The sequence below is a fragment of the Embiotoca jacksoni genome, unplaced genomic scaffold, assembly GCF_022577435.1.
Source record: "Embiotoca jacksoni isolate LCO1_2020_lvr unplaced genomic scaffold, fEmbJac1.0.p SCAF_2, whole genome shotgun sequence".
Lineage (NCBI taxonomy): Eukaryota > Metazoa > Chordata > Actinopteri > Embiotocidae > Embiotoca > Embiotoca jacksoni.
The window spans coordinates 5,175,352-5,200,948 of NW_027185340.1; the positions used below are offsets into that span (position 1 = coordinate 5,175,352).

The following is a 25,597-nucleotide window of genomic DNA, read 5'->3' on the forward strand; positions in this document are numbered from 1 at the left end:
TCTGCTTGTACGTCTTGGCATTGATGCAACTGCTAACTCTGACCTAATCCCCAACTCCAGCCGCAGTAATGCAGCCTTAAACCTGCAAAGATCCTCCACTGTGGTTCACTCCTTGTAGCACTCTCCAGTCCTTTGGCAGACAAACTGCCTTCTATGAGAGACCACATGCTGCCATTTCTTTAAACCACAGCTCTTGTGCTTTTGTGCATAAACGATCCACGTGGTTTTGTTTCCACATCAGAGGATTTGCTTTTTGGCAGCAAGTCTTCTATTAAAAACTGCCTCGGACCAGACGAGTCGGGTGTACCAGGGTCCTACTGGTTTCTGACAGTTTCAAGCTGATGGCGCTGCTGGACATCTTCCCATTTCAAAGGGGAGTCAGCTTCATGTGTCTTTTGGTCTGCTGCTCCCATTTTTCTTTGCCGACCGCTCGTTTACAGTCCTCTGCCTTGCACATTTGTTTGTGTCTCTGCAGTAGAGTTTTGCTGCTCTCCCTCCGATGTAAGATTTTCAGATGAAACTCACTTCCTGCTCACTTGTTTGTGTTTGCACTTGTAAAGTTTTTTTTTTTTTTTATACCTGATGCAAAAGTTGATTATTAATTTCTTTTTTTATTAGGGTAACATCTGGGAATGTGGCAGCAGCACTAGAAAGAGTTCAGACAGTGAAAGAAACAAGATTGTGATTTTTTTTTTTTTTTTTTTTTTTTTTTTTTTTTTTTTTTTTAAGAAGTAATTGTAACAGGAAAAGTAGGAAGTAAGTTGGGGGCAACAAAGTCTGAAATGGAGACAGAGACTTAAGAGAACATGGACTAACAACATTTTTAGTCATACAATTTCAAGGACTTGTTGAAAGAAACACAATCAGGCAGATCATCATACAGGATTTTAAAAGATCCCCAGGTTAGCTGAACTGATTTGTAAGAGAAAACAAATTTCCAGCTTTCTGGCTCCGCTTTGACCCTCTGTACCTGAGGTAGTTGTTCACGCACAGTTTTCTGAAGCCCAGAAAATAATTACAGATATTTTTGTGCACTCACTTGTCGTAGTTATACCTCCAAAAAAGAGCTTATATTCTTTGGCTGACCTTGTCTGATTGCTCTTGTTGATTGAACATTGTTGTAGCAATGTCATTGTGTTTTCAGATTGTGGCATGAACCTGCTCAGAGTTATCACAAAGTTATCACAACTAAAACAAAACCCAACCAACAGATACAAACCCAAGTGCTAAAAGACTTGAATTTATTTTTAAAAAGTGCATGTAAACTCAAAACTGATAGAAAAAAAATAAAAAATAAACAACAGCGTAATTCCACACACACTACTGTAAACTTTTTTCGCTGCATAATCTTGTGTTGTTACCTCCTGGTATGAAAGCAAGAACGTGAAAAACATTATCTTCAACCACACTTCGGCACAGAGCATTGATATTTGCCGTGTTTTTCTCACGGAGGTAGCTATTGGTGTAGTATGTCCCATTCCCAGGGTGTCTCTCAGAGTACTGTCTCTGGGAACAAAACCAGGCAAATAACCCTGAAATCTATCATATAATGATCCGGCCCTAATGACTATGGCTTCAGGAATAGGACAGTCCTCGAGTTAATCACTGCTGTCTACCTTAAACTCTGTATCTTGTAATTACCGTGTCCTCCTGGACCCCCCCCCCCCCCCCCCCCCCCCCCCCCACACACACACACACACCACTGTTTCTTCTCTGTTCCACCACCACTTCATCTTTCTATCTGCTGTAGAGCAAGAAAGTTGCTTTTCAAAAAATCTATTTCCCTGAAACTGACTTTGTGTGTTGGCAACTTTGCCAATTATTTTGCTAGAAGATGAGAAGATTCAGTGTGACCAATTTTCACTTTTCGATCAGAAACCTGCCTCGTCCTGCCTCTGCTCCGCCATCCACCTCCTCCTCTGTCCCCGCTGCCTTACCTGTACTCACCTATGTCTGTCTGTGCAGGTGAGGGAGAGCCAAGCCACCTTTGGGACCTGCTGATTAGAGTATTAAAAATAAATGGGCTCAGTTTAGGTGGTGGCGGGGGAGTTGGTGGTGCGGTGGTATAAATTTCTGTTAATTTTTCTTCTCCCCCCAACCCCGCCCTCCCCCTCTCTCCTATGTAGTGACTGATCTGGCAGAATATGATAGCATGGGCTGTCACGGTCATAATTAGGCCTATTTTCCGTGAGGTCATCTTACAGGGACGCCGGGCGGCTGTGGTTCACACACAGGGTGCTCTATGCTGCTCCTGCCCCAGAGCCCCCAGGATATGATCGTCCACACAGGGCAACAAAGAATCACTCCGCAGCAAATGAGCGAAACATAAAACACCCACAATCTGATATGGACTGTGGTTCCCAACGCTTTATACGCTGGGAGAGTTTACCTCACCGGGTTTTTTACATCTGAAAATCAAATAGCCTTTTTTTTTATTAAATCGTCTCCAGTCTAAAATATTAAACGAGATCTGTGGGAGGATTAAGGTGTCAAGGGAATTATTTGTGATGGATTTCAAAGGTCGAGCCGCAGTATGCTTGTTTGTACACCGAAATCGAGTAATTAAACGTGAAAACTTTGTGTCTGAGTTTTTAAATACAACCTGAAAAGTGTGAGGTAGACGCGAGAGAATTTGGTAATGGTTTTCTTACCAGAAAGCCAACAGTGCCAAGTCAGAGCGCAACATATTTCAGTTCCATTCAAAACCCTCCTTGGTTGGGTCAACAGCTGCAGGCTAGAATTAGAAATCAATTATTCAGCTTCGACAAGCTCATTAAGTCTCTGAATAGGATTTTCTGTTCTGACTCTGCCTGCTCATTTCTCCTAGCTTGCAGTTTCTAATTAGTATTTCTTTTCTCTTTAAAGTTTGATGGGAGTTTAGTTAAAAAACGCAGGCATTGACTTAACACTCACAGCCCTGCTGGCTCCTCTGAACAGTATCATTATCTGTAGAAGAGGCTGTATCGGTACATTGGAAGACCACTAAGGTTGTTTGCTTTCGGTTTGGGCACTGTCTAATGATTGGTGTCACCAGGCTAAATTAGGCATTAATAATCAAAGGAGTGTAATCTGGGTAAATTAAGCATTAATAATCAAAGGATGAGTGGAAATGATCACACTCGGTAAATGAAGCATCACTAATCAGCAGTAAGAAAGAGGGCACAAGGCCAACAAAGTATTTTGAGACAGAAAATGGAAGGATGTGCATGGGCAAATGCATTTATAATCAGCTCCCGGCTGAAAAGACGACTCTGTGCTAAAATGATTGATGTTGTCATAGAAACATCCATCCACTCCATTCGATGGCATCCGTCGAGTGAAGCCAGACATAAGCTTGCATTTCATAATGTTGCCTACATCACCTGCAGTGCAAGGAGGCATATTTGCAAACCCATTCCCCGTCCATCCCTCGTTCTCTGTCGCCGCGCTGCCTCCTCCCATCCCTCCCTCCCTCTCTCTCTCCCTCTCTCCCTCTCTTCCTCTCTTCCTCTCTTCCTCTCCTCCCTTCCTCTCCTCTCCACATTGTGTGTGTCTATCTGATCCCGTGGCCTTTTGTTGAGCTATGAAAGGCCTGATGCCACACTCATTATTTTCTCCTTTATCTCTCTCCCCACTGCTCTGATTAGAACAGTCGCCCCTGACAGACGCCCTCAGCCAGCTCCTATCCATTACAGTGTGTGTGTGTGTGTGTGTGTGTGTGTGTGTGTGTGTGTGTGTGTGTGTGTGTGTGTGTGTGTGTGTGTGTGTGTGTGTGTGTGTGTGAGAGAGAGACATGTGGAGCTACTTACCTATATAAACCATAAGTGTTTTCTGCAAAGTAAATGCATGTGTTACAAAGAAACATATGAAAACACAGATATTGGATAAAGGGTAAAATACGAGAGAGAAAATGAGGTGTATGCTGATCATTTTCAATTACACTCGCTTCCACACATACACACACTGCACACTCTTTCTCTTGCACTCGTACACACACACACACACACACACACACACACACACACACACACACACACACACACACACACACACACACACACACACACACACACACACACACACACTCACATTCAGTGACTTGTGTAAGCGAATTTTTGTCTTCAGGTTTTTGGTGCTACAAAGTTGTGCTGCTGAAAATATTATTCAGGAAAAAATGTCTTGACATCTATTGCTCAGCGTTACGTGTGCATGCATGTGACTGTGCCTGCATTTGTGTGAATCAATAGACCTTTATATCCAAATTCCCTCCCTCTTTTAGTGAAAAATAAACAAAACAGAGACATGGGAAAATAAACTGATGTTCACAGAGGTTCTCTGCAGATGTAAGTGCCCTCAAATGCAAAATCCACACAGTGTCACACCTCACAGCATCAGGTTAACAGTGTAATATGAGGTGTCATATGTACAAAGTGTACAGAAAATCAGCAGGGCACGTTTAATACATCAGTCACTAATCTCCAATAAGCTGTTTACAGTTAAAGATTTAATTTATGCATAAATCAGAAGCACTGACTTATAGGACGCACTTTTAAATATTTTCAGATGGATGTAAAGTAGAACAAAAAGCCTGTTATACATATATTATTTTCTTATAGGTGCTCCTCTTCCCAGAGTAGTCTGAATATGTCATTATCTTTTAAATTGTATTATTATGCAAAATGAAGCAGAAATTTGATGAAACTCGGATGGATTCACCTGAGTTAATGGAATATGGGTTTAAGAGGGAACTAATTATCCCCAGTTTAGCAGGGAGTGAATGTATTGCTTTGCTAGGCCTGATTTTGAATGTAAACATTAATGGCCTCCTTGATTAGCATAAGAATGGCGTGTTATTGTCCTGCTCACTCTGCCTCCTATTGGATATGCATCTGTGCTGCTGCAGACACATACACACAGACCACAAGCATTAATACACATATTACCTGTCGTATCTACCAAAGATGCCATTTCTGTTTTTATTGTTTTGCTAATCCATAAAATTCATTTTCTCCAATCAAATTAGTTTTAAGGCCCAATGACATTATTGGAAGCTTTTTTTTGTTTTTTGTATTTTTTTGCAAAAGCCAAGACAAAAACAAACAAAGCTCTAACTTTTGAGGTAAAGGACAATATTTAATACAAACACTACTCAAGAGCCTGAGTCATTGTGACGTTCTTTCATGTAGAGTTTTTTTTAATTTTCTTTGGGAATTTTATCTGCGAGTCATAGCGGAGGAACGGGTCATTACTGTTCTAACAAAGGAGAAGAAGGAGGAAGGACGGGGGAAGAAGGAAAGGTGGGACTCAGGTGAAGAGTTAAATCAAGAGAAGAAGGCGATGAGGAGAGTTAAAGGGCAGGTGAAGAAGGGAGGCTTTGACTTGGGGCCTCCCGGGGACGGTGACCTTATTTCAAATTCTGGGTGAGGTACTATAGTTAGGCAAGTGAGGAGCCCCCTCCCGCCCCTAAGTCATAGACACACACGCACACACAATCAAACACACTTTAAAGACTGAGTTCAGGAATAGAGAGCCCCCCCCTGAAGTCCTGCAGCTCCCTCAAAGGCCAAGCCGCTGCCCTGTCGTCAGTAAACCTACACAATAGGTTACACATACAATTTTCCTCCAAGGTCCAACTTCATATTCTCAGTGCAAGAGTGGCAACTTAGACACTTGGTTCTTCTTAACTATCACAGGATATTCTGAATATGAGATGTTTGTCTTAGTGTGTTTAAGTTCACTCAATTCCAGTGAGACTGGGCAAACTCCTTCCTTCTATTCTAATCATACAATCAAATTCCTATTTGTTGTTTTCTCAAACAAGTTATTAACGGTGAATGAAATGCAACTGTCATGGCTGTCATGAAAAGGATTGGAATGGTGCCAAAACGAATACACTAATTAAAATGTATTGATTTTGTTGGTCCCTTCTCAAACAGGAAAAAAAAGTCTTTAATGACAATTTTACCTTACACGACATCTACATCAAAAACCCACCTGAAAACAGCGTGTTCAAACGTTAAGTGTCAGCTACCCCTACAAGGGTCAGACTGACCTTTTCTTTGGCAATAAATTGTCTCAGACGTAGCTCTTCTGTATTCCTACGCATAAGTGCACGTGCCGTGCACCAGTAAGAATACTAAATATAATGCGCCAACCCAGTATCATGCCAAAGCATGAAATACACTCACCGGTTCACTACCACATGGTCAGGTTTTGGAAAACCAAACTTGTGTTTAAGATTTAGAAAAAGATTTCTACAAAAAAATGGACTTTGCTTTCTCACAGACTCAAACTGTGATCTGCTGAGTGAAAGTCCTAGCTTCATCACCTCCGTCATACGACCCCCTTCTTCAACCCCAGTCATACCAACGTGTTCTTTTCACGCCGAGGCAAAACGCCACCCTGGTAGTATCCTGATGTACTGATGTGTTACATGCTTTGTTGTGATTGTTCTGAGTAAACAGTTAAACTGACAGTTTTTTTTATTTTTATTTTTTAAGGTGGCTGAAATACGTTTTCTTGCCGACCCGTCCACAGCAGTACATTGCTCAGCCTCTGTGCTAAGAAGAGCTGCCTGCTTCTCCAAACCTGGACTGTGTCGACCCTCATCTACCGCAGGTAAACACACTAACTATGAATAAGCATCTCACACAACCCTGCTTCAAAAAAAACTTCCCCTTTAATGATCTCCAAGAAAGTTGGAAAACACAACTCTTACAATAAACTCATGACATTACTTCAACAACACCAAAGGCAAAGTCATTATGTCATGTAGTTCCTGATCTACAAAAATATGACATGTTAAGAAAAAAAGATTATAATTAATAAAATTATGTAATTCAACACACTAGTTGCTAAAATAATGGTTACCCACTGATCTCACTTCTAAAATTGCGAGCCAGACTCTATTTCCTCCCCTCACACGTGGGCAGAGAGGAGAACTCGCAGCTCTCTTCACAGGACTTGCACTTTTTTTTTTTTTCTTTTTTTTACTTCTCCCAACGTTGGCTTCCTGTCATCCATCTTCCTTATCTTTACCGCTGTCATTCTGTTTGGCTTCAGCCACTGCAATTCAGTGCTGAAAAGTGTAAAAACATGCATCAATAGCTGAATGGGGCTGCAGAGTGCATCAGTGCTAACAAGGTCTAAGTGACAAAGTGGTTAACTGCAGTATGTGCCTGTCTTACTGGCTTCCTCCCTCACACTCATTCAGGCTCGCTTTCTGCTCGCCCTCTGCCTCCAATCCACCAGCCGGCCGCTCATACATCTCACAATTTTTACCCATTTTTTTTGGTCTTGTCAATCTCTATATCTGGCCACTGTCTAATATGACAGATTTCACTATCACCTAAGAAAGATTTTCCATTAATGGGCCCTGACCTTGTCTGACTACTGTACTTAAAAAGCCTCTCTGCTGCACTTTCCCTGAATTGCTCCCCTCACTCCTTGACCACCCCCCCCACCCCACCCCACACCCACCCACACACACACACACACACACACACACACACACACACACACACACACACACACACACACACACACACACTAACTTTCCATTTCACCTCGTCTCCTCGCTATAATATCCCCCCCCCCCCTCTCCCATAAATGTTCTGCTCCTCTCACCTTACAAGAGCCCCCCTCGGTTGTTTGTGGGGGCTTGACTGATAGCCATTAGTGTTACACCCTATTACATCAGTAATGACTGACTGTGAGCTCTAATTAGAGATGTGTTAGGGAGAGCTGACTTACTCCTCCACCCCCTCCTCCTCTTCCTCCTCCTTCTGCTTTTCCGCAAAGCTGTTACTGTGACTCCATCGCCGTGGCGACACCATTAGCACAGCACCTCTAAGAGTTGCAACTCCTGACTGTTAAAACCATTATGTTCATTACAGTCCAATCAGAGGGGAAGGTGTTATGGCTAATTGATAAGCTGAACAATGCATAAAATCTTGTCTCTAATTGCCCTGCGGGAAAAGGAGAAAGCACCCTGGGAGAAAGAGACAGTGAGAGAATGAAAGGGAGAGAGTGGGGAAGCGACCGCCGTGCTAATTTCAAAATCTGATATTTTTCCACTCGAATAATTTAGGTTTACAATATGTCTTCATCCAAACATGCTGTAGAGTTTTTTTTTCCCCCCCTTCTTGAATAATGGGATGTTTCTTCTGGGTTTGTCATCTGTGATAAGATGATTATCTGAAAGGTCTGTGGCACATTGTGAAGAGAGTCTCGCCTTCTCTGCTGGAGTAGGTAATCCTGGGTAATAGCATTATGGACACAGTGTTTTCCTAAAGCCCATGATTATCCGCTGCTGTTTGCCGTGGGATTGACATTGGCCTCCCTGGTCTCTCTCTCTCTCTCTCTCTCTCTCTCTCGCTCTCTCTCTGTCTCTCCCCCTCCCTCCCTTTTCCTCACTCTGTTTTTTTTTTCCTCGTCACTCTTTTTCTCACTTTTCTCACTTCATGTCATCCTGTGTCTGACTCACCACTCCATCAAGCCCTTATATGCTCTTGCGGTTCTAACAAGAGAAGAAGATGAAAATAGAGCACATGGAGCAACAAAAGAACAAATTGCTCGTAGACAAGAGTGCCCCAGATTTGAATGACATGTTATGCTCTCTTTGTCAAAAAAAAATTGCACTTTCAGTTTTGGCAGTTTGGGGTTACCATCCTGCTCTAAACTCAATAGGACACGATGCGTTATGCTCTCTCCTAAAATATGCTTTGAAGTTCTACATATAAACCAGTTGTACTACTTTGGGTCTGGATCTGCAGCCGTGTAACAGACGACTCCTGTCTTTTCTCTGATGCTTGTGTTGTTGCCTCTTACAGTTTAAGAGGTCTTTGTGGTTCTGAGTGTTGTGTTTTGGAGATCTGTGTGTCGTAGAGAGCCCGAGTGGACTGAACTAAGACCTCTGCTTTTTAGCCAATTGGCTCACTCTCCCCTCTACGCTTTTAGGCCTGAACTTGATCTGATCTCCCTCTCTCGCCGTCTTTCTTGCCCTCTCTCACCCAATTTTACTTAGCTCACCACTTTGTGTCAATCTCCTGCTCGTGCGGTTTGTGTGCAGTCCGTATTTGATGCTGTACGTCTTGAAAGGTGAATCAGTACAAATGAAAGCATGGAGAAGCTGCTTTAATGTGCAGCGAGGCTGAAAGAAGGTAAATGAAAAGCTTGGTTATACATTAGCTTACAGAGTCTAAGCCCATGAGTTCATCTTCAGATTGTACACCAACTAATATTTGTGGCCATATCTGAAACGTATTCTCTGAATTTCTTGTGAAATAAAGAGGGAAAAATAGGTGCTCGCATGTTGTTTAGCTCGTAAATGTATCATTCAAAAAGGAATGGATCACTTTTAGCATAAATCATCTTCAAGAGTCTGTTTTGTTGCCACCCGTTGTTGCTTAACAATAGAAAGCCATGAAATGACTTTTATAGGAGCCACAAATTTCTCACCTTGGCTCTCCCTGTAAGCAGATGCATGTGTGAAACAGGTGAAGATACCTGCCAGCCGCAGCAGCTACAAGTCAGGGAGTGTGTCAGCTCTGGCAGACCTGAAGCCGCGGATGCAGCAACAGGCAGAGGAGGGAGTCGGCAGCAGCGTGCCGGATTCATTAACAATGAAGGAGCTGCTCAACCAGGCTCTGCTCCTGTGTTTGCACAACAAACGGGGGACGTGTGAGGGTTGGACTGAGCAGAAATTAATCTGTGAGGTAATCAACACTGTTGAGAGGAGTGAGGAGAGACTGAACAGTGTGTGTGTGTGTGTGTGTGTGTGTGTGTGTGTGTGTGTGTGTGTGTGTGTGTGTGAGAGAGAGAGAGAAACGGACGCTCATGCAAAACTATAAACCTGTCTGTCTGTAAGAAACCTTTAATCAGCCCAGCTGTCTCGTGTGTTGTATGAAGTGTGTACGTGTCCCCGCCTAGAAGATGTCAGAGCCACATGCTTACAAGCTGTGCAGGTTCATATAAACTGAATCTAATTGGTTACTGTGGACTTCACAGTGTGAGGCAATATTTGATGACTCCGGGATCATATTGTTGGAAACTGCATATGTCCTGGGTAAAAAAAACAGCCTCCCAAAGTCAATACTACTCCCCCTCCCCCCTCCCCCCCCCACCAGCCCCCACCCACCTCCCCACCACTCTTCCTCCTCCCCTTCCCCTCCCTTTGCATCCTTTTCTGTTCCAGGATCAGTAATGGGAGTCAGTATCCAGGAGGAGGCAAAAGGGGGTGCGGGGCTCCTCGCCAAGTCCTCGCCCCTCCTCCCCGAATGCGGCACAGCTGCCTTTCAGAACCCCGCCGCTCTAGCCCATTCATCCTGGAGAGCCCAAAAAAAAAAAAAAAAAAAAAAAAAAAAAGTGGCTATTTATTAGAATACTTGTTTTGTATTGTTCTGTGGCGCACAAAAGACGCTCCATTATGTTAGAAGCAAGCCCCTTTCGCAGAGAGAAACAATAACTTGGAATTGTCTTTTTTAGAGTGTATAATAAATGTCATTTCTTCTTGTCTCTGCCCCTCAGTGTGTGTTGAGTGGTGGGTTTGGGCACCGGGCATGGATGGCCTTGGCACTCGAGCGGCCAGATTGTAGTGGGAGTAGCGGTCTTACATGAAGCTTTGGAGGGGTTTAGGACGGCTTTAGGAGTATGGAGGGAGAAATCTGCCCACTTTGTCTGGAGTAGAGGGAACGAGGGGAACATGCGTAAGTTTGCATATGACAATTCCGTTCGTAAAAAAAAAAAAGCTATTTATATAAATATTGAACCTGTCTGCTGTGATTGAAATCGTTATTTATTTATTTTTATTTTTTTGTCTAAACGCGAGGTGGAAGTAATGTTAAAAAAAAAAAAAAATAGCAGGATAAAGCGGATTTGAACGCTTTCTGATCTCGGTGTATTGAAGTAAATGTCTTTGTTGACAACCTTTATTTCGGAGCGTCTGCGCTCTGCTGTGCTCAGTTCAGTCCAGATAATGTGTCTCCAGCTGCAGGCTGTCGTTTTTTATTTTGGGACAAGTGAGCTCCACAAGAGCTTTTTGGCTGCACAGAGCGCGCAGCTCTGTGGCTCATGATGCTACCAGTTGCTTTCCAAGCGGCTCTGTAGATTTTCCGGAGTGACATTATCGGCTGCTGATCTGCTCCGGACTGAGGGGGTTATCAGCGGTGCCACCTTTATTTAAGGAATAAAATGTTGCATGATGTAAAAAAAAAAAAAAAAAATATGCAAGCATTTATTATGAAATAATAACCTGTCAGATTTTACATTGCGTGATTGTTTTAGTGTTTTCTACTTTTCAAGAGGCGGGCCGAAAGCAGGTGGGGGCTGAACATTTAAGATGTTCGGGTGTGTAAAATGAAGCTTCAGAAGCACGCGCTTTGTTTCTCCCGCTCAGTTAAATAATTAACCCCGGTTCATGGGCAGGTGATCAGAACTCGGTTTTTTTTTCTACTTCAAAATTAACACCACCCAAAAAATATCCCCGCTCAAGTTTACAGGTTTAGGGGTAGATAAAAAAAAAAAAAAAAAAAAAAAAGATTAAAGGGGGTAACACTGATACAGTGTGGAGGTTTTGAGGGTTGCTCTGCGAGGGAGGCTCGAGTTGACAAACCTAATTGGCACAATGACACCCACTGGCCGCTGCGCGTGAGTCTTGTACTTGTATGTATTTAGAGCCTTTCACTTATTTATACTACATGTATATGCTGCAAAGGTGTGGTGTGTGTAAGGAGGGGGACGGGGGGCGGCGTCGGATAACTGCTTTGACCCTTGGCCCCAGTCGTGCACCATCATCACAGTGAACGCACATCCTGTTAGTGAGGCCGCGCGCACAAAGCAGCGACGGGGTTTGAAAAGAGGTTGGTTAAAAGAGGAGTGACTGATGGGGGATGACAGAGAAAAGTAAACAGGGGGCACCGGGGTCCCAGGGTCACTGTAAGGGCTAATCCGCAACGTACAACCCTAAATCCACTCAACAGAGAGAAGAACGAGCAATAATAATGATGATTACAGTAATACTAATATAGTTTTATGATTATTCCCGGTCGATTCTTAGAAATTCACGATGAACAGGTCGTTTTCACATTTTGAATTATACAATTGTTTGATACTATTACGAATGAATTCATGCTTTAAGAAAACTGGAAATGTCGTTAAAATATGAAATAACAAATCTGACAAAATCCTGTTTATTTATAGTCTGTTATTGGAGTTATGTCTGCGTATTTTGATGAAAAAAATAATTGTCTTTCTATTTGGGAAATATAGGCTAATAAATGTGACTGCCCTGAGTATATTGTTAATTCCAAGTCTTGATCACTAGAAAACTGTGCATCAGCAGTATTGTTTTTCTTAATTTCTCTGTTTGTTTGTTGTGTGATCGCTGTCCTGGCACTCACCTCCTTGGAGCTCTGCGCCATGTCATCATTATATTGTCAACTTCCCCGGCCCTTGTCAGCCACATGGCCCTGGACCACTGGAAACGTTTATTGACCACTGTGACATCCCGTTAACCCCATTACCAAAGACGCGTGGATCCGTCCGAGTGATCCCGCTCCCTCAGGCCCTAAACAGAGAGCCATATCAAGCTAAGCTCTAATTAAAATAAAAACCAGCAAAAGAACGATAGAATGATTAAATCGTTAGTCTCGCCGCAGGAAGGGGTATTTCGTTTTCCCTTTCAATTAGAGGTTGATTGGGCTTTTCATGGGGGGTCAACTGTGAAATCTGGATTATATATGCGCGGACTTGAAGACACATACACCGCTTCCCTCTCCTGGTTTCTAAACGGGCTACTTGACTGGATATTAAATAATAGACATAAAACGTAACAACCACATACAAAAAAAAAAAAAAAAAAGTCCACTAAAAAAAACGACAGCAGTGGAACAGTTCACATGTTTCTTTTCATGTGGAGCTGCACACATGAGGGATGGCCAGGACTCTTCCACCATCACCAGCAGACGGCGGTAACGGCGCTTTGCCCCGACAGTTTCACGTCATTATATGCCTCCTATCCATCCTTACGGGCTTCTCCTCAGACCAACAGTTTTTTTTTTTTTTTTTTTTTTTACCAAATCTCTTTTACATCATTTTCAACGTTGAGTGTGCGTAATTTCTCTCTCCGACACCTACTATTACTACATACCTTAATTACATACCTGGAAGGAGAGAGGGGGACAGAGACAGAGGAAGAGAGAGAGAGAGAGAGAGAGAGAGAGAGAGAGAGAGAGAGAGAGATGGTCTGAGAATTGATTTTAAGGCGCGGGCTCAGCATCAAGTCGTTTGAGATTGGTTTGGTTTGGGTGGACTGAAGTGTAATTGTAGTGCATAAAAATTGGGCCAGAGCTTCTCGGACGCGCAGTGATTGTGAGAGTAACTTGTTTGCAGGAACTGTCTTTAAAGCTCAAATATTAAGAGAAAGAAAGTAGCTGTTAAAAATAATTTCACCCACAGTTTTATTAAAACCTCTGAATTTATAAGATGCCCGATATGGAAGCTGTGTGTTAAGGTGATTAATAACATTCAGCAGCCATTTAAATTTTTTTTGTAATTATGCTGAGATGTTTGACTCATCGTAATCACAGACTGCACCCACCGTTTGGCCGCTACATCACTGCGAACAAATCTTAGTTATTTTTGTGGTTGAAGTCTCTGAGAGCGTGTTTGGAAATTTCAATCGTGCTATTTGTGGGATTGACCCTCCTTTCTGCCTCCTCCTCCTCCTTCTCCTCCTCCTCCGGTGTGTTCTTCCTCTATGGTCCTCTAGTCACCTGACCAAACGCCATGCAAATCACTCTGCTGCTAGAGCCTCATTGGCCGCTTGTGGCTCATTTAACCGCTGTCAGTGCGCATCATATGGCCGCCGCTTTAACCAACTTCTCAACTCCGACAGCGAAAGTGGCTCAAAGGCGCATTCTGTCACAGTGGATGTGAACCAGTCCAGGCGAAGTGGTGAAAAACTGGTTGGAGAACATTTCATATGCCTTTTCGGATTAATTTTGATCTCGTATTTGTTTCATTTGGGGTTAGAATATAAATTTTGTAAGCCAGTCGTCCTGAGCGCACCCGTACTCGTGCGCACCTGACCTATCTTGAAATAGACTTTTTTCTCTGTTGGTGGCGAAGTTTAAAACCAGGTGAATGTATAGCATGATGATGGAAACTGACCTTCATTCCCCCGGCCCCCAAACGAACACGACCACGGGGCAAACGGGGCCGAATAGCGGGTCCAAAGCGAATCAGGAACGGGTGAAGAGACCGATGAACGCATTCATGGTGTGGTCCCGAGGGCAGCGGAGAAAGATGGCACAGGAGAACCCCAAAATGCACAACTCTGAGATCAGCAAGCGGCTGGGCGCCGAGTGGAAGGTGATGTCCGAGGCTGAAAAGCGCCCTTTCATCGACGAGGCGAAACGGTTGCGAGCCATGCACATGAAGGAGCATCCGGATTACAAGTATCGGCCAAGACGGAAGACCAAGACGTTGCTGAAAAAGGACAAATACTCTCTTGCCGGTGGACTGCTTTCTGGGCCCAGTGGTGGCGGTGGAGTTGGTTTAGGGGTCGGCATGAGTTCATCCGGGGTCGGGCAGAGGTTAGAGAGCCCCGGGGGTCACGGAGGCTCCGCCGGCTCCGGCTACGCGCACATGAACGGCTGGGCGAACGGTGCGTACTCGGGGCAGGTGGCTGCAGCCGCGGCTGCCGCAGCGATGATGCAGGAGGCTCAGCTAGCCTACAGCCAGCACCCGGGGAGCGGAGCGCACCACCACCACCACTCACACCACCATCACTCACACAACCCCCAGCCCATGCACCGCTATGACATGACAGCCCTGCAGTACAGCCCCATCTCGAACTCTCAGAGCTACATGAACGCTTCTCCATCCGGCTACGGCGGGATCACCTACACACAGCACCAGGGCTCCGGCGTCTCCTCCTCAGCTGCCATGGGGACGTTAGGGTCGCTGGTGAAGTCGGAGCCGAGTGTAAGCCCTCCCGTCAGCAGCACACACTCACGGGGTCCTTGCCCCGGAGACTTGAGAGAGATGATAAGCATGTATTTACCGACCGGAGAGCCGGGGGACCCGTCAATGCAAAGTAGACTCCATGCCTTGCCGCAGCATTACCAGAGCGCCACGGCTGGAGTGAACGGGACGGTCCCTCTAACACACATTTAGAACTCACAGAATAATTGAAAACTGCAAACGAACACATAACCAAATATTTACCTCTTTTCTAAATAACCCCGGTCCCGAGATCTACCTGCATTTTGTACAGAATGTTTATGATATTGTAAATGAAGGGTAAATAGCATATTCATCTCGGCTTTTTTTGATTAGCCACCAGTGGAATTATATAACGAATATGATGCTGAAATATTGGTTATTGTGCTATCATCTTTTTGTCCATTACTTCACAGTCTTAGTTGAGGGTTGCGCCAGGTTCACATATTTGCTTCAATTGTCTCATAATTTTGGGGGTTCTTGTAAGTTATTTGAAAATGAGATAACGTGTCATAATCATAAGTAAGTGCTTTAAAAAGATATGGGAAAATCACATTCTTTAAACATTTGTGTTCATTTGCAGAAGCCTATGTCTTAATTCTTGGAAATCATCTCTTTTTATTGTAACACTCTAATTATTGTAAATTGTGAATAATTTTAATATTTCAAAGGATGACGGGCAACTGCTGTTGTAATTTAAGTGCTTTTCTGCCAGTGAAAAGCCCTGATATTGCAATGAAGAATAATTGAATAAATTTCCCAAGATGTTGCTTTGATTCTTAAGAGAACGGTCTTAGATTGATTATTTCTCACAATGTTCTTGCAGAATTTTTTTTTTTTTTTTTTTTTTTTTTTTTTTTTACGTTTTAGGACACAAGTCTATCATCAAGACATCTTCTCGAGAAAATATAGCCTCCTCTTAAGCTATTTTTGACGTCGCTGCTGGACACAAATCCCACGAGCTTTTAAATAGCCTAATTGTTTGCGCGCAATTATGCGTAAAAGCTACAGTGTGCAAGGCTATGAGGGAACCATTTTGGTGGGTGGATGTTGTTTCATGAGCTGAAGTTTTACGTGGGTAACACGTGTATTCAGAAATTGTAAAAATATTTTCTTCTGTATCTCAGTAGCATAAAGGCCAAAATGTAATAATTTTCTAATATTCGATGCAGGCCCAGATGATGGCCCACGTTCTCCTTTCGTATTTAATATAATCACCTGATACGTTTGTTTTTGAACATGTTCTAAAAATGATATAATCTACAAGAAGGCCTCACATGACAACCACCTGTTAGTGGTATTAATGACACATTCTCATTTTTATTGAATTATGTTTAAAACAATTTTCATTTATCCCTTTAAAAGGTGATGAGATGTGACTGTTATCATTGCCAATTTCGACTTAAAAATTCATTTTTTTTTTTAGATTTCCTTCTTATTTCAATCAAATCATAGTATATTTTTAGCTTTATGTTAATAATAAATTATATTCTATTTTACTGATGAATTGCAAAGTTGTGCCAGACTTTCCTTTCTTGATCAGATCACATACGATTTTTAACTCATGGCATTTTAAAAAATAACTTTATACGAGACTATTTTGTAAATTAAAATGGGTATCAGTTAAATCATACATCATTAAATTAGATTGATACCTTATTGGAAACTGTGTAGATTTCGTGAACTGCAGTGTGAAGTTTTGATGTGATTTCATTGCTTCTGTTTTAAACATTTTACACAAAACTCAGACGGAAATATTTTAGAACAGTAATACATAAATAACAGTTCAGAGATAAAATGGTTAATTTTTGCAAAATAAGTGAAAGATTATTTTTCTCTACCTGAACTGGAGGACTAGTTTGTTACACATCCAATAGAGACATGGATTAAAATTTAAAAAAAAATCATCCTCTTGATCTCCGTATTACTGTTTAATTGTTTGTAATTGAGAGAAATATATTTTAACATTCGATAATTGGCTGTAGCATAATTTATATATCGATTGCTGCTTGGTGAACCACATACAGACCTCAGAAGAACAACCTTCTCCAAATCACACAAACTTTAATTTCTCTACGTTTTGCTAATTAAATAAAATGTGTACAAAGATGACAATTCAAGGCCTAACAAATCATTATAATAACTTTCATTCTGCTTTTAACCTTACTGCATGGTCTCATCCTGTGACAATCAGTTCTTGTGTCTTGCTCTTGACACTTGATAGAGTCGTAAAGAAAGGTAACAAAACTGCCTGAGGCACAAACTGGGATTTAAACAATAAATACACGAGCTCTGCAAGAAACCTGTCTGAGTGAATAATCAGTCCGAATCAACCAGAAAAGCTGAAGGCCCCTTTGTTCAGATAGAAAACAAAAATTAAATTCACCGAACAAAACCACCACCACCACATACAGACTAAGTGTTGCACACACTGGACTTCCCAGTGACCATCACACTGTGACAAGTAGCGTGTGGCATTAGTGATGACTCATCCCAATTTTCATATATTGATTTTAGAGAAGTGGGAGTTTTAGTACTTTTTGGGCAGAAACAAAAAACTGCATTGTGGATCAGTTTAGGAAAAATAAAAAGATACCGGCGTCATTTTGAAATTATTAATCCTTTCAAAACAATTGAAATCAATCTGAAGATGACTTCATTTTTTGACAGGCCGCAGCTGGTTTCGACGTGAACAGTTTCTATAGCCTGTAGGCCTCATATGAAGATACAGACTAATAGCCATACACATGCAAATGAGGGGAATTTATGTCTACTTAGGCATTTTGAAAAATCAATTAATCTCAAATACGTAGTTAAAGGGCCTATTTCACACTGATGAAGACTTGCATGGCATGTCAATTAAACCTTTTAGGCCTTATAGTAAAGCGTGTAACGTCTGGCTGCGCGTTAATCTGTTGAAATAAATAAGAGGAACAATGTCTGGAAAGTAGTGGAAATTTCAAAACCCCAAAGAAACCGCATCTATGGAGACATCTCCGCACTCCGGCGCGCACCGTATGGCATGGGATGGCCTCCTCGTGTGTTTTGCATCTGTTTCTATCTTATCTGTTGATGTGAAGAGATGCGGATTAACACTGAAAGCCCGGGGAGGCGGAGCGCGTCACGGCGCATCGCCAGGCTAAAAGAGGAGCGTTCTGGCAAATTTAACCCGAATAAATTACACCTTAAGGTGGAAGAGGGGTAAGTGCGGGGTGCAACGTATACAGTGGCAGCGACGGTCGCTGCGGCGTGTGCGTGTGCGTGTGTGTGTGTGAGAGAGAGAGAAAGAGAGTCCGTGTGTGTGTGTGTGTGTGCGCGCACGTGTGTTTAGCTGACCGGCCAATAAATCTCTCCACCGTGCGATACTCTTATCTTGTAGCCACCGATATATTCCGTGCTAGGAGGCCATCAGCTCTAGCGCACACTCGGTTGTTCGTAAAGCCCCGATCCCTTGCACTCCCTGTCCTAAATGGGGATAATTAGCGTCACTTTATCACGCCTCTGCATATTTTCTCCGCGTCTCCCCCCCTTTCCTAAAAAAATTACCAAGCAGCCTGCTCTCGTCGCCCGCTCTGTCACAGAAGATTATGGAGACAGATTGCACAGAGCGAATGTGCCGGGCGAGATTAGCGCGGAATAGAGAAAGCAACTGGGCCAATGAATTCCTCGGAAGGGCCTTATCGTGCAATTACACGTTGACATGTTTAACAATCTTGCTGCCTCTTAATCCTGCAGTGCTGCTCTATCTACCCACAGCTACCACGCTATATGCCGGCACACAGACCTAATGCACCGAAACGCAGCACAAATGTACTGAAAGTTATGAGAAATTGCTTTATTTCCAAACTTTGTCCAGCATCCTCCAAACTACTTTTTTATTTCCTATTTTTTTTTTATTTTTCAGATTTCTCCGTTGCTGGAATAGCATCTGCACTGGAACTTTTTTGAAAAGAGGTGAGATTTTAAAATACATCTTAAAATGGTTTATTGTTGACCTAAATCACTGTTTGACTTTAACAGCTAATTAAAAAGTGACAAAAAGAAATAAATATATGTTTTCGCTATTGTCCATCCAGAGTGTCGATGTGACATTGTTTGGAGTTAAATGTAGACTTTTCCATCTCTGCCCAACATTCACGCTCACCACCACCGCCACATTCCCCCTCCCCCTCCTCCCTGTCCCTCCTGCCTGGCGGTATATCGGGGCCTGTGTGGGAGTGATTGTGGAGCGCCACTGTAGGAATTTGGCAGCGTCCGTGGTTTGGAGAGCCGCCCCACGCTGAGCCCCATTCAGCGGCCAGCGCGCTGTGAGGTTGGGAAGTTTCAGTCAGCCGTACAACTCAATGGCCCCCACAAAGGCGATTACAAGCCCCAGCGCATTCCTGTAGGGACCTGGGAGCGGCGCAGGTGCGAGGGGGACCGGGGTAACCCGTCAGAGGAGTGATAAAAACGGGACAGTGCTGGGACCACACAAAACCAGACACTCCACAGGAACCGGGGATTTTTTTTGGAGGAAGGAGGAGAAAGGGAAGAATAAGCCTGTAGAAGATGCAAGTTTGTGGGGGTGGGGTGAGATGGGATGGGATGGGGTGCAGCATACTGAGTGGCCTCACTGTCCATCACTGAATGAAAGTGCCAGAGGACTGCAGTCCGGGCTGTAGTCAGGATTTCACTAAGGTCATGTGTCCAAAATCCTCCAGAACGAACCTGTCCACCTCAGAAATTGGACTTGCTCATTCAAAAAATAATTTTATTTTAATTTAACTGTTCACTGACGGTCACAGTAACTTTCATAGTCTAAACATCTCTTCTTTCTTTTTTTTTTACATTCGGTCCAGAAGGAGTTAGAGTCCCCTAAACCAAACATGTAAAATATATGTCTGATTGTGAACTGTAAACCCTCCATATTCCTATAAACTGTTCCACAAGAAATGATCTCAGTCCAACGTCCAGTTTGGTGCAGGAAGATGCACTGGTGGACAAATCTGCTTGAAATACTGTATGGCTTTGCTTTGAAACTTATATGATAATATGTTTATATATATTTATATACAACTAAATACGATTTTTATCAGTCTAAAATCCCAGCACCTGGCAGCAGACAAAATTAGAAATCAGGGAATTTGTTATTGAGAGTAGCAGCTAAAGAGCTAAATGTTCTCCTCAGGCGATAGGGAACAGTTTTTGTATGGTCTACCAATAATATATGTTGAAATTATGTTAATGTTTTCAGCTTGTTCCATCACTTCCAAGTGGCCGGAAACATATTCATGCTGATTTACATATAGGAAACCGAAACATTTTGGCTAAGATAAAGGTTGTGTTCTTCGGTAAAAGAAACCCGTGCTGACAGTTGGAGACGCGTTCTGAGGAGCCGTCTCTCATATCAGTCACACGCTTTGTATGGGATTTAGTGTCAAAGTTGTTTGTACCGTATGCCAAAGCATCCACCCCAGTGTACCTGTGACTTCTCTGCAAGATGAAACTTAGATTTAAAAAAAACAAAACGAAAATGCAAGTCAGTGACATTCAGCAGCTAAATATATTTAGCAAAGTAAATTATAGCGGCCTATACAGAGTTACTGTGTCGGAGACAGGGTTGGAGCCAAGGACACAGGTGGCAGTTATGTTTTACTGACGTTGCACAGGTATTGAAGTGGGCTTCATTTTAATAGCAGTGCTACAGCTAGTGCTAGCTGTCTCTCCCACCTGTTTGGTATGTTGGTGTTCAGTGCAGAGATGGCACAGAGCACACAGGTGGGAGGTGGTGCGAACAAGTGGGCGATTTATTCAAATCAAGCAAAGCAAGTTGCTGGTGTTTTGGAGGAAACTGAGTCTCTGCTGGAAATTTGGGGATCCTGTCAAAAAGGGCGAGCAAAACACTGAGAGGGAAAGCACCACAAGGTACCGAAAAGAGCCCAAAAATACATCTAAACAAGGAACAAATATTTAAAAAGACAATTTTGAATAAACACTCTGAATCCAGTAGATACATTTAGCATCACATTTAAATGTGTATCATACAGGATGTCAGCTGTGATCTGTGAAAACCTTCTTTAGTTCCTTAAATTACGTGAGAAATGATCTGTCCTGCTGCCCTGAGATGGCAGCAGGGATTCATCATATACGATAAACACAGCCTCCAGTTTGAGAAGTGTCATCACTCACGATGATCGACTGTGTTTACCTTGATGGAAATGACACCGGGCTGCACCTCTTCACAAACTGTTGGGTTTATGACTCAGTATTCTGCCAGTTTGTGTAGGAGATGCCAAACTCATTAATCCTGTGTGTTCACGGCCTTATTTTCAACCTTTCTGGCAAAAGTAGGTTTCTTGTTTTTTTCTTAAAATTCATTTGAATTTATGTGATTTATATATATGACATTATTAAATTTTTCTCCACAAACTCCATCTTTAGCTGCAGATATGTTCCAGCGTGCACTCAGGCCTTGAAGCTCTCCACCGTCCACACAACAATGCTTTCTCGAAAAGAGGCCTTCCTATTGGGTCAGCCACTGTGACTGGCAAAACTGTTCTAGTGGTATACGTTTAAGTTTATTTATCGTAGCTGCCATGTACAAAAAACATTCATCTCAAAAAGAGAGGAGATGCGCTGTACCAAAGTTAGCTACTAGCTAATTTCCATCTGCAGTCCCTAGTCAGTCCCCAGTATGAGACCAGTAATGTGACTGGCTAAGAGGTGAATGGCTAATCACCATGTCCTTCAATTCATATTGCAATTTACCACCCCTGGTGCATTCGTAGCTGCTTTGCATCCTCCAAAGTGTTGTGCTGAGATCTCAGAATGTGGCAACATCGCTAACAATACGTCCAACAAGGCCAAAAAAACACGAGCAGCCAGATAAAAAAAACCCGTTATAGAACGGTTATAGTTAAGACATGTTGACTCTCAGTTTAAAACAGAAAAACTAACAGCTGTAGCCAAGTCCAATGTTTTGTCGACCTCTTCCCTGTGTGGACTTACGCTACCTCCTTTGCTCCTGTTATATTTACTATGGCCACTAGAGGCTTCTGTCACAATAAAATGCAAATATATAAAATGTAAAGCGGATGTAGCTTCCTGGTCTGAAAAGAGAAGCCAGTACAGAAGCGCCTTAATGTGCAGTACCACTGAGGGCCAGTGGGGGCTGAGTCCAAAAAGCCTCCTGCTTCAATAAACTCCCATTACACCTTTTTCTTGAAATACAAAGCTAATAACGTTTGTTATCATACCGTCGCTGGCTTCTCAGTTAGATCCGCCCCTCACTCCTCCCCCATTCGTCCAAATATGGCAACGTCTGGCTCCGAGACACCACATCAGAAATGCAAAACTCCAGGCTTCAAAACGGCAGTTCACAAACCAATGGATTACATCACAGGGGGACCCCCCCAAAAAAACAAATTTTTCTTTAAAATGGGGCCTCAAAATGCAAGTAATCAGTGTGCCTGCATTAAACATACATCTTATTTCCCACCAGAGAATTACAAAGAAAGTGTAATGGATAACCTAAAAATGAGGCGGACTTGTGAAACGCAGATGTATTGAAGAGAAAACAAACACTCACATGGAGACTGCCTTGTTGGGCCGAGATAAATCCATGTTCCCTCAGTTGATGTGTGGACGTGCAATCCAGCATCGAGTTTGTAAGACTCTGAAATGAAGAAATGGAACTTAAAAATGATCAATCCTGAGTAAAATGATTTATTTATTGTTCAAAATAAACAAGCTCAATATTTTGATCAAAAGAAGAATCACTGGAGCTTCAGCAACCCCATTTTTTCAGCGTCTCCATGTGCCTCGTTCAGAACGGACAAACACTTCAGTACTTGTGTCCCAAACAGTAACGAGGAGTTTTAAGCACTACAATCTTCCTGTTTGTGCTCTTGAGGGAAGAATCTTTAGCCCAGAATTTACCCCGAGTGTTTTTCTTTTTTCTCCTGAAGTTTCTTTCATGGAGTCTTGGAGACAAACTTTTGGTTGTTTGGCTGCTTGAGTCGGACTATTACAGGTGCTCAAGAGCAAAAAAGGGGGACTTTAGAATAAAAATGGTAATTTCAGTGTGGTAAGTGGCATCCTGTTCTTCACTTAATATATGCAATTACCCTGAGTCATAACTGTATTGCTTATTAGAGTTTTTCATTTCCATTAGCAAGAGCATTAAAAAAAAAGATAACGTATGTCATTGGAAAAAGGACTTTTTAAAACAACAACTTATGACATTTCCATCAGCCACACTAAAGATGGTGAACACGGTAAATATTATACCTGCTTAACATTATGCTACACTCACGGCATATCACAAATTACATGTTTCAAACTTGAATGTAAATATCCAAGTTTTAGTTATGACTGGGAAACAGATTTTTGTGAAAACTCAATTATACCCGAGTTCCCACTTACTAATATGAAAGTGCCTGAAAATCTAACAAACACTGATGTTTCACATCAGTCAAAGACTGTTTTCATAAACAAGGTTTAGTATTGTCATTGCATTGTATTTTAATCCTCCCTCAACCCAGAACCATTTTCAAGTTGAAGACTCTTGTTCCTGTAAACGTTCCGACTACGTCCTTGTTTGTCTCGCTGTCAAACTCTCACTGACCGTCAGTTACTCGACAGTTCACTCCATAAAGTGTGCTCTACACCTCGCCTGCCGTGTTTCTCTATCACCTGTCCGCACACACACACCAACCCACCAGATGCTGTAGAGGATTTCTGCTCCTCTGTGGCAGGTGATAATTCTCCAAGCAGCAGAGAGGGGTTAATGAGGGGTCAAAGAGTTCAGATAAGAAACAGCAGTTTTACGGTGCCCACCGCAACCTGCAGCGCACTGATAGCTGTTTGAAGTGGCTGACCTTTGAACCCTGCTGGGTCAAGTGATCAACAAACCGAGTCGTTTAGATAGGTCAGATTGGAACATGTGAGGGATGTGTATGTCACGGCAAGATGTCGCGGAGGCCTAAATAAATTGTTCTTAATGATTATAACCCTCCTCAATTTGTTTTCAGAGCCATTAGATGGTTGTCAGTTATCAGACTGTTTAATGTGTGGGATACATTTAATTCACTTGTCAATGCATTGCGATTAAACATTTAGCTGATTGGATTCTTTACTAGTATGTGCATGCATATGTTTGTATTTATTAATTTGTGCATGTTTTCCCCGAAGACTGTATTTGTTTCATGACAACCATATCTTTAAAACCACAGAGTTCCATACATTCTGCTTCACTATTCTTTATTTATTGACTTTTGACATTTGATATCCCCACAAATCAATATCCTCTTGTTTGTCCATCTCCCTCTCTCTCTCTCTGTCTTTCTCTTCCAGCAAAGTGATCATCGTGGCTATCACCAGTGGACGTGGATCGCTGTGGAGGGACTGTGATTAACGGATAGCACCTCGTCTGTTCTACTGGCAGGGCATCATTATGTGGAGCACTGGGAGATGGGTGCTGTGGGCAAAAAGACCTTTTAGAAAATGTCAGTGACAGTCAGAGCCCTAAATTTCCTCCATTAACTCTTTCCCCTGTGATGCTACCTTCTCTAAACCCCTTAATTACACAAACCCTTTCTCCTCTAGCCCAGTGTTTTGTATCTAGTGATTTCAGCGCATGTGGATTTTGTTTTTTATTTTTATGTGGCTTACCTGAAGATTGGACATAACAAAAAAATAACAACCACAGCCCCATATTTCACCCACAAAAAAAGAAAAAAAACTGCAGTGCCTGCATCAGCTCTCCTTCCCCGGTCTCTTTCATTGGAGCCAGCTTAACTGTCTTAATACTCTTAGTCCCTCAGTTGGCATGTTTTCCAAGAACCCGCTGCATTTTCAGATTTGTAAAATCCGTTGAAATGCCTGTAATGAATATTTCTACAGCCTTGAGTGTGTTTAATGTGCTGTTTGACCGGCCCAACAGAAAACGTGTAAAGATCTGGCGCTAGGTCCAGAGAAATCAGTCGGAGCTTTATTGTCTGTCCCTGTTCGGCCACAGCTCTCCATCAGTGTGGTAACAGTGTGAAATTTCCATTTGAACACAAACCTCTGGCAGACTGTCTCTTATCAAGAGAAGCAGAGAGGATATAAACATTTCTTGTTTGGATATGCTTCTAGGTTCTAATTAACATCTTTCCTGTGCATGAGTGTACATGTCATGTAAATTTCTATTTAATTTCTTTTAAAAAAAAAACAAAAAAAAAAAAACAAACAAGAAACAACTGTCTTTAGAGTTTTTTGATGGATTAAATGTCATTTTGTGAGACAGGTCTTTGTTATGCACTCACATCTTAAAGTTTGTTGTTTTGTTTTACAGCTTTCGCTGAAAAAAAAAAAGGCACATTAAATAAACTCTTGCATCTTACTGCCTAAGAATAAAATATTGTCATTTATTTTCACATTCAATTATAAAGGTAAATTATTATTTTAAAGTGAGAAGTTACAGAAAAGTTTTAACATTTAAACAATGTATTAATTTCAAGGCCTAAAAGCGCCCTCAATTATTTTACCATTGCCCCTAAGTAATTGATTTTGTGTAGAGAAAAAGCGAGAGGTGCAGGGGTGATGTGTGTTGATGTGTGAAAATCACAAAGCCAATAAATGAAAAATAACTGAC

At 42.3% G+C, this 25,597-nt stretch overlaps 1 protein-coding gene across 4 annotated transcripts in view; it reads left to right on the forward strand.

Annotated features, from left to right (window-relative positions):
* Window positions 1-25,597, forward strand: part of sox1a (SRY-box transcription factor 1a) — a 74,422-nt gene extending 48,825 nt beyond the window's left edge. For 2 of the 4 annotated variants that reach the window (XR_011178454.1, XR_011178459.1), the window contains 3 exons: window positions 6,480-6,597; window positions 18,887-18,936; window positions 24,316-25,597. Coding sequence is in view for 1 of the 4 variants with exons in the window: in XM_069154156.1 (XP_069010257.1) it covers window positions 14,122-14,964; window positions 18,887-18,907 (864 nt within the window). In the remaining 3 variants the exon portion in view is untranslated. Of the gene's footprint in view, window positions 1-6,479; window positions 6,598-13,251; window positions 14,965-18,886; window positions 18,937-24,315 lie in introns of those variants that run through there. The other 2 variants (XM_069154156.1, XR_011178455.1) reach the window with 2 other exon arrangements.